This window comes from Haplochromis burtoni, unplaced genomic scaffold (assembly GCF_018398535.1).
Source record: "Haplochromis burtoni strain Fernald_Lab_line unplaced genomic scaffold, NCSU_Asbu1 Contig_35, whole genome shotgun sequence".
In the NCBI taxonomy this organism is placed as follows: Eukaryota; Metazoa; Chordata; class Actinopteri; order Cichliformes; family Cichlidae; genus Haplochromis; species Haplochromis burtoni.
Window position 1 is genome coordinate 342,213 of NW_024582396.1, and position 9,789 is coordinate 352,001.

General features: G+C 45.1%; 1 protein-coding gene across 1 annotated transcript; it reads left to right on the forward strand.

The window, feature by feature from the left end:
- The first annotated feature begins 74 nt into the window (after positions 1–74).
- LOC102294029 lies at positions 75–9,507 on the forward strand. The gene is made up of 7 exons (XM_005919168.3): positions 75–649; positions 3,421–3,752; positions 4,235–4,299; positions 4,382–4,539; positions 4,631–5,134; positions 5,561–7,047; positions 7,489–9,507. The coding sequence occupies exons 1-7, from the start codon at positions 409–411 to the stop codon at positions 8,137–8,139; spliced, it is 3,438 nt and encodes a 1,145-aa protein (XP_005919230.1). The 5' UTR covers positions 75–408; the 3' UTR covers positions 8,140–9,507.
- Positions 9,508–9,789: the final 282 nt, after the last annotated feature.

Here is a 9,789-nt window from a genome sequence, read left to right on the forward strand (position 1 = left end):
GTGTGCTGTCGTCAGTCTACAGAGAAAGACGTAAAAAGCCCAGAAATAGAGCAGGTAGAAGGCCATGCGGTCCCACTGGCTGCAGTTCTGTGTGTGTTTAAACAAAAGCTGTGGACGCTCTTTGACCGGTTTCTCATTTTAAAACCAAACTGAGAGCTGTGAGATTTTTTTCACATCTTTGAAGGGAAGTGATTTATTAAAAACACGTGTCGTACACATGCCTGCAGTCAGGAACTTTTAAGATATTGATTGGTATCTGCTGCTTTTACTTTTAGAAAGAAGGTTTTCGCCGTCATTGACCTGAATCTGTGCGGTACAAGAGCGTTGCATGTAATCAGGTGGTGTAGTTTTCCTGTCTATGCATCGCAGATCTGGTAGCGGGGCTGCAGGCTGCAGAGCTACAGAAACATGGATCTTATCAGTAAACCCAGAAGCAAGTCCATCGTGTGGCTGTATTTTGGCTTAAAGGCGGATGAAAAGGGGCGACCTTTGAACACCGGTGAGGCCGTTTGTCGCCTGTGCCGAAAAATAGTGCTGGCAAAAGGTGGAAACACTACTAATTTAAGAAGCCACCTGAAAAGGCGACATCGTGCTGATTTCTTTGAGACCACTTCCTCCGCGACCTCGGGAGCTTTACTTGACACTCAAGGTGATTTTTTTTTAACCTAAAATAATTTCTTCATTGAAAACTTGTGGAATTTTAAAGTGTGCATTAACTTATTTTCTCACATGTCTGAACCCTGCATGCCTCCAGCCCAGCAAAGCCGATCAGACATGGCTGCTCACATGGCTCACCTGGGGTTGCTTGAAAGTTGCATTTTAGTGCTGTGACAAAAAAATAGTCCCTGAGCCCCGACGCTGCTTTACTATGCAGCTTTTTTACAGTTAACTTGCAGACCGGGTGTGTTTAGTACTGCGCCTGTGCACACTCACAATCTGGTAGCTTTTCTAAACAACAGATCGATCATCAACCGGAAGATACTTGGCTCAGGTAATACGCATTTTTTTTATACCGTACGCGCCGAATAAACCGTACCATACTCTATGCACAGCGGTGTGTTTTACATCAGGAAGTCCTGCAATAAGTGACGAATAGCTATCCAGTCACACATGCGCAGTTGATGCCATGGTATAAACCGCTTGTATCCATAACCACTGTTTCATGCACATTGAGAAAGACTGGGTTTGTGTTCCGTGTAACTCCCACTGCCCACAAGCAATTTTTCTAAAAGGTGTTAAGCCGCCCCCTCTAAAAACAAAACAAAACCCTCCCATATGAGGAAAAAATACTAATACAAATAGACCCCTCTCTCACTGTTTCAGTAATGTTAAGGTTCAGGCTCTGGTGAGGTGTTCCACTATGTTCTTTTCTATCCAGATATACTTTTACAGCACTTTGTTTGGGAATCACTGACAGCAGCTTTATTTTTCAGCATGGCAATCAGATGATTTTTAGATGGTATTGCATGATGGATCAAAATCCAATGGTACTTTAATGACATCACTGGGTGAAATGCAGCCCCAAGCCATGATAGAGCCTCCACTGTGTTTTACAGATGCCTGTATACCCTTGTTTACCTCCTTTGTACATATTGGAAAACATTTGATCCAAATATTTTATAACTTGGTTTCATCACTTCATCAGACCTTTTTCTTTCAGCTGCCCTCTTACTGACACAGCATGTAGCTCTGGGTATTCGAGTTTGCAGATTTTGATGCCAGATGCAACCCCAGAGGGATTTGTGTCTCCACCTGTGCTCAAACCAGGGATCTCTTGCTTGATAGATGAATGTGTAACTCACTACACAATCTGCCTCCTTTGAAGCACAATATAAAAACTGTTGGCTCAAGACTGTTGCAGAGTGCTTTGGAGGTGCATGACTAAACTGTGTCAGATCGGTTTGATCCACATGTTATCTTCAGCTTTACCTGTATTTTGCCCCTGTCAGTTTTATCTATTTAAAAAAAAACGATCTAGGTAAAAGACAACTTATTGGATAACACTGACTAAAAGGAGTCTCTTCACCTCTCATGTTTTTGAAGATAACTGTCCTGGTCCTGTTCGTAGTCCTTGCTCTGTCAGATTAAAATGGAGGCTCTGTTCTTCATTTTCTTGTTGCTTTACCAATTGATGATGGCTTTCTTTCATAACTCAGGGTGAGCACGCACAGAGTGTATTGAACTGCGATCAGCTGTTGTGCAACTGGAAACTCTGAGCATCCCGTCTCAGAGTTAATCAGCTCAGAGGTTATGGCTAGACTCTCCCTGCAGGACTTAATTATATGGGCTCAGTGTTGGCCTACATGTGTGAACATCAATCATGCGAGCCAGAATCGATCACAGCAGTCGCACTGTCCACCATCTGCGTGGCCCCGGGCTCACAGCGTGCACAGATACGCCGAGGTTTGGGGAATCACTCAAGTACAATTTTATTAAGTCACCTGACCCCATTCCTCTGCAGCCGTAAGCAGCAGAGCGTGATATTACCACAGAGCGATTCAGACAGCCCAGCAGGGCCTGACAAGTGGGTACTGCTGTCAGAAGTCCATGTGAGCACACTGTCTTTGCAGCAGCGGTGCAGTGGCTTCATTATTTCAGTGATGATAGTTTGAGTAGACACCACCTCGAAAGTTAAACTTAAAGCTTCTGTTATGATTGACCCTGATGCTACAAGAGCCACCAGTGACAGCATTTCTTTTTTAGTGCCTTTACAGGCTTATTTCACTCTGCAGGCTTCAGGATGGGCTGGTGGGAAAAGACAAGACAAAAAAACACTCAGTGTGATCTGACTGAAGATCATCAAATCCAAATAAAGAGAACAAAATGAAAAGTGATTAAAAGGAGGGGGAAAGATTAAATAAAAGCCATCAGGCACTTGTAGACCTGATCTGCAAAATTATTGGTAAGATCTCACTTCACTGAACACAGATTTAATGGTGACTGGTGTTCTTCCTGGTGGCTGGGAGCGTTGCTGTCACCCCGGCGGGCGGGTGGTGTGGACACGCAAGTTTGTCAATACGATAACTCGAGAATGAGGCAATGTAAAACTTTCAAATTGGTACCATGGGTGCATCTATTAAATATCGAGTTCAAATCCCAGCGACTTTGACTTGAAGGTCAGAGGTCAACGTTTCTGAAAATCATCTTTTCTTTTCAAATTTGTACAATAAACATATCATATGTGCATCTGCTAGGAGACGGCGGGCTAGCACTGGTGGTTGGCTGTAATACAGACATTAAAGTTTGTCTGTATTGTATTATTCCCCTCATCTGAATACAGCAGCTTCCTGTCTTTCTCAATTCTGTTGCTTAAAACGACCCAAGAAAGTGGAAGTATGCTCCGTGAAGATGAATCCCAACCCTGAATTTTCAGTAATATCTCTGTTGTTTCATTATTTCTCTATTATATTATTTTTCCAGGTTTGGATCTCAACAATGAAGAGTTCTTTGAGGATGTTCCCTCGCTCCAGCCTACTTCCAACCAGAACTATGTCCCAGATGCGGTGTTGCCGCCCGGAGACCCGTGGCTCCACAGCGGCCCCTCCCGGGCGGCGCTGTCTCTGCCTTCCTGCCTGTGCCTCTGTGGGGACCTCGGGTCTGGACTATCTGCTTCTGGATCTTTGGGCGAGGAGCAGAATGGGGAGATGAAGGTGTACGCCAAGTGCCACCTTCAGCAGGGTGTCATGTTTGGACCCTTTGTAGGAGAGGTGTGCAAGGGACAGATGCCGGCCAACCTCAAATATGCCTGGGCTGTGAGTAAAATGAACGATCACTTTTGTTCATACAGCATCGTGTAGACAGTTTTTGGATGTTTAGTTTTTTTGTTATAAATTATAAGCCGTGTTGATTTAAGAGGCCGTATGGACAGATTCCAGCATAGCCTCAGCTCTTAATCAACAATGGTTTCTGTAAATTACATAACGGGAAGTAAAATGGGAAATTGATCAGCGAATTGGACCCCATATCAGTCTGTTGCAGTCTGAAAACTGAGAGGGAAAGCAAAGTATTTTGCTTTAAATAAAGCAAATATTTTGTTGTCTTTAAATAAAGAATTACAAGATATAATTTTATTTTGATAGAAGTTGTTCTTCTAGCAGAATGACTGGGAAGAAACCCAACAACAATGACAAAAGCTGTGTGTAAAGAATCCCTTTTTGTGCTTTAAAAGTTTAATCTTTGGGTTGTTTCCTATTGGCCATATGTTAACACAAAGATGGGCTTTTTGTGTTTTTAGATCAGAGACGATGCTGCTTTTATCTACGTGGACGCTTCTGATGAAAACAAATCTAACTGGATGAGGTGGGCAGTTTTTATGGTTCCTTTTGCTTCTTTTTATCTTCTGATGTAGTTGCAGACTTCACGCATTTGTTATGTGTTTCAGGTATGTCAGATATACCAGCAGCGAGGAAGAGCACAACCTGGACGTTTTCCAGTTTTACCGTCGTATCTACTACAGGGTTTCCCAGCCCATCTCAGAGGGAGCAGAGCTCCGGGTCTGGATCGGCAAGGATTATGCCACCCTTCTGGGTCTGGGGATGGGTGAGCTCTATCCCAGTTTTTAATGCAGTACAGACTGAAAGGTAGCTCTGTAAGGGTGCCTGATACATTTGTCTTTGTCGGTGATGTACAGGTGACAACGTGAAATGTGAAGTTGGAGACAAGGAGACGGCTCTGCGCCTCCTGCAGGACATTCAGTTGGTCACCCTCCCGGAGCCGAGCAGCACTTCCTTTTGGTCAGATCACAGCCAATCACAGAGCCCCATGCCTGTCATAAGCGACGTGACGACGATGTCGAACTCAGACGCCGTCAGCGACCCAGGCAGCATGATCACTGGCTCCTCCTTCGTCTCCACCTCTGTCATCTCCTTCCCGTCTCCTCACACGATAGAAAAGTATGATTTTCTGCCTGGAACTGAGAAACTGCTGAGCAACCCCAACGCCATCCAGAACAGCCCGTGGTACTTCTTTGGACTCGAGCCCGACCCCACCGGTCGGCCTCTGGACCGAAACACGGCTGTGTGCAAGCTGTGCATGGAGCACGTGAGCTGTGCGGGAGGAGTGCCAGATCTCCAAAACCACCTGACCAACAAACACCACTTCAAGCTGAAAGACAAGGACCGGAGTCTCACACTGGGTAACTCTCTACTTCCTGTTTGCAATGCACAGTGCCAGAAGTTATTAGGTTAAAAGAAAGAGTAAGTGATGCAGAATCTCTGGGGGAAATTTCATTAATAAATGTCCCAAAGTTATTAAAGTATTTAGTTATGGGGATTCATCATCTTGGACAGATGAATGGGTGCATTAAATTATGTCCTTATCTATTTTGTAGGGATTGTATTTTGACCACACTTTGACTTGATCCCACCTAAATCAGTGGGATTCATAGAAAAGATTATTTTCCTCAACGTATTTTGTTATTGTGCAAAATCTGTGAGTTAGAAAACTGTTGCTTTTATCAAATATGCAGTTTCAGTTACTTAACTCTTGTTTGTTATAGAACAGAAAGGAATTTAATTCTGTTTTAATTTCCTATTTAAAAGCTGCTTTTTCACAAAAACAGGTCAACAACGCTCTCAGCCGCTCACACTTACCAGCGGTCTCATCAGCACTCTCCCCTTGGTTCTGTCCACTCAAGTGACCGATGCTATCGCCAACTTTCTTATCGTGGACCTCCAGCCGCCATCTCTTGTGGAAGGCGAAGGCTTCAGAAAGCTGATTCTCACATTGCTGCCTAATTACAAGGAGCTGCCGTTGTCCTGTCAGCTCGAGAGTCTGCTGACGGACCACCACGCCCGAGGCAAGGCGAGCCTGGCTCGGCTGCTCAGGAGGAAAAGTGAGAGCGGAGAGAGCGAGGAGGTTAAGGACTACACTGCTCCCATTGAGTTCGAGCACAGGAGACGTGGGCGAGCTTCCAGCAGTCAGAAGGAAGTTCCTTACTTTGTGACATTGAGCGCAGAGGTTTGGCTCCACAACTGGCAGGGAAACACTGAGAGGTACCTCACGCTCTGGGCGCACTACGTAGACAGTAGCTTTAGCTTTCAGAACATTGCTTTGGCGACCCAGCGGCTGACAGAGAGCGGGGGGGAAGAGCACGCCGTCCGAACGGTGGAGGCCCAGGTGAAGGTGATGGCGCACGAGTGGGGAATCTCCCAGCCTAATCTGATGTTGCTGGGAGGTGAGATAAGGAACAAGATGAGGACACAGCCAGTAAAGAGCAAGAAGGGGGCAGAGGTTGCAGGAAGCGCCTCCCATCCGAACTCAACAACGTTCCTAGAGAGGGAAGACTCTGTGTCGCCCGGGGAGCCGGAGCACGCTGACAGTAGTGAAGGACTTCCGTCTGTTCCTTGTTTTTTCAGAGCCGTGCAAGACTGTGTGGAGGAAGTGATGTCACATCCCGTCATCTCCAAAACTCTCAGCCAGTTCCAGGGTTTTCTCTCCACCCTGTTCTTACCAGTTGCTCAGAACAAATGCTCATACCAGCCTCATACCCAGAACCTCCTCAAAAGTCTGACGAAACAGGAGCATGCCAGACTTGCGTCGTGGGCACACAGCCTGCCAACCTGGAATAACCTTTACACTTTACTGAGCATGCTCATCAGACACAAAAGCCTCTTTTGCTGTGTAATTAAAGAAATAAAAGGCGAGGGTTTGTCCAAAGAAGATTGCGCTTCAGAGTCCAGTTCAAGTGGCAGCTCCCACGCCAATTCCACCTCCAACACATCCTCTACAGGTGTAACGTCTTTGCGCTCTGAATGGAAGGTTCTGGAGGAGCTCTGCTCGGTCCTCAAACCTCTGGACGTGGCGTGCCGGACTCTCGCCAAGGAGGCGTTCCCCCGACTGTCCCTCATCAAACCTATCCTCACCGGCTTGCTCTCACGGCACCTCGTGTCCCGGCCGTGCGATTCGTCGTCCATCTTGAAGGAGGTAAAGAGGATGATGAGGCGGAGCCTGGCACACTGTTATGACAGCCCTGCTGTGAACAGAGTCCTGAGCGTGGCGTGCTCCCTCGACCCCCAGTTCCACGGACTGGGCTTCATGGAGGAGAAGGTGAGTCGGAAAGCTGGCACGGAGGGAAAAGAGTGCCTTAAAACAGCTATAGCACTCTCTACAAATCAAATCAAGATGGCTAATTTTGATATTCAATGAGACATTTAGCAGGCACGCTGTATAGCAGTGTATCAACTGCCAACTTCCAATTTGTTTTTATGTCTAACATGTTTTCCTTTTATTATTAAATTGACTTTAATAAACAGGATTTACCAAAAAGTTAAAGATAAAATAAAAAAAGTGGAAGCAAACAAATCTGTCCACACAAAGGTCTTTCACTTCTTTGGATTTGGAGTTGGATAGCTAGAGGGTTTCAGGGTGGAGTCACGGTTTATCTCTAACACAACACATTTTCACATTATGATGTTAAGTTTCTGATACGACAGAGAGGTTTACATTCTTGTTTTTTTTTTTTTATTTGTGGTTTCTTGTGTTTTCTAGGACCGGACGGAGACTTTTGATTGGCTGAAGAAAGAGGCTGTGAGGATTGCAAAGGAGGACAAGAAGCGGAGTCGAGGTAAGAAGAACAGCGAGAGGAAGAGAAGCCCCTCCCCCGGGTCACCAGAGTCAGAGAGCGACTTCTTGCGCAGGAGTAAACGCCTCAAAGAGTCCCGCCCCATCAACTTCAGAGAGCTTTTCGATGAAGATGATGAGAGCGACGTGGAGGACAGCGAGCCAGGAGACCCGGGCTCTCAGGGTGGGCTGTCAGGTATGGAGTTTCTGCTGGGAGACCTGTTCTGCTCCGCCCCCAGGAGCAGACAGAGCTCTGTGGAGGAGTCTATCGATATGGAGATGTCTGTCTTCAGAGCTGACAAAGGGGCCTCGTTGGGCGTGGAGCCCCTGCAGTGGTGGAGGACGAAGACGGTGCAGTTCCCACTGCTGGCCACAGTGGCACGGGCCTACCTGGCTGCCCCCGCGGTGGTGGGAAACGGCGCGCAGAACTTTGTGGAGGAAGGAGGAGGAGCCACGTATAGAAAGAGATCAAATATTCCTCCAGAAAGTTTGGATGCAATCCTCTTTCTGCATCACAACCACTTGCTCACAACTGAGAGTGGGCAAACGGCAGCTCGGAGTGACGACAAGATGCCATAAAGGTGCAAAGTTAAACATCCCCAGCTGTGCCATTACAACTTCGCAAACAGAAACCAAAGCCCTAGCACAACAATTAAAAACACACGATCAACAGGTTGGCGCACACTCAACGGCGCGCTCATTAGAAAGAGTTTTTATTTTCAGGTGTGTCGTTTGCGAGGCTGAAACATCCGTCTCTGCCGTCCAACACTTCCTGTACTGAAAGCTATACACAACACTATGCATGCAGCAGATTTAAGGAGGCTCCCATTAGGCTCATTTTTAGCATTATCATTTTATTATATGATTCTGCTGAAGCAGGTTTACATGCTTTAATTTTTCCAGCATATTTTTACCCAAAGCTGTTTGAGAAGAGCCATCCTGTTTCACGTTACGAAGAAATTGCTGCATTCCAGCACAGTCGGCTCACGAGTTAATCCTCAATATTTTCCATCAATGTGTTTTCCTACAACACACACAAAAAAAAATCTAGAAGGGGCCCCACATTCATTCTGAACTCTATCAACTACTTTTAAACCTGAAGTCCAAAGAGTGCGATTTTTGATGATTTTCACTTTTATTTACTTGGAGATCAAAGATTTTTGGACTGTTTTACTACTGATTTACTTTCAACTTTATAGTTTCTATGATTTAGCTTGTAGCATCCAGTGCCTTACCTCATTTATATAGTACTGTTCCAGAGTAGATTAGAAGCACATTAACCCTAACAGTAGATATCACTATACTAACTGTAGGTCTGCTATGGGCTCAGCATTAGTACCATGTTTACTTCAGACTGCTGCGTTCTTCAGTCTTTGCATATTCACATCAATGCTGAGTAACTGTTGTAGCCCTAACTGTTCAATAAATATATATGTAAAACGTTGCTGTTTGCGCAGTTCATTACTTTCACCATAAGTTGTATAAATGTATAGTAAAGACAAGCTCTGTGTTGCATACTGGGGTTTCTTATGCAGTTAGGTCCATACCTTTTTGAACAATGAGGCAATTTTTGAGGAAGCTAAAGATTCTGTTACCCGCTTTAGTTTCTGCTTGTTCGTAGGTCTTTCATTTTTGTGTTTGATCCATTAAAAGTTACAGAAAGACAGTGGTCCAAGAAATGAAAGAAAAACTTTAAATATATGTCAGATCTCTATGTGGGAAAAACATATGTCTTCTCTTACATGCTCTTGAGGGACTCATCAAAGCTTCAGGCAATGGCACATATTGATGTGTCATCCAGGAGTGACTGGACTACCTGTGCAACCTCTGTAGAGTCTAGGTGTCACCTCATGCTACAAATAATGACACTGACCTTTGCCAAACGCAAAATTAGTGCAAACAGTCAGAAAAGATGTGGAGGGAAATTTTTTTAGTTTCCATCCCTGTTATGGCCGTTGTGTCATTGTTGGCCCTGCAGTGCACCTGTTGTTATTGTCATGAACACCAAAGCAGCTGAACTTGATCAACACCATCCTCTGGTACTTGACCAGATCAATATTACAGAAATTGACCTGTGATTAATGGAAACGTTGGTTTCCATTAAATCAATTTGTGGCATGCATATATATATATATATATATATACACACACACACACACAGTGGGGCAAAAAAGTATTTAGTCAGCCACCGATTGTGCAAGTTCCCCCACTTAAAATGATGACAGAGGT

Excerpts from the sequence above, each read along its gene's own strand:
- LOC102294029 (XM_005919168.3), top strand. The coding sequence starts at position 409 with ATGGATCTTATCAGTAAACCCAGAAGCAAGTCCATCGTGTGGCTGTAT. Across the intron at positions 3,753-4,234 it reads ACCTCAAATATGCCTGGGCT|ATCAGAGACGATGCTGCTTT; the intron begins GTGAGTAAAATG and ends TTGTGTTTTTAG. Across the intron at positions 4,540-4,630 it reads CCTTCTGGGTCTGGGGATGG|GTGACAACGTGAAATGTGAA; the intron begins GTGAGCTCTATC and ends GGTGATGTACAG.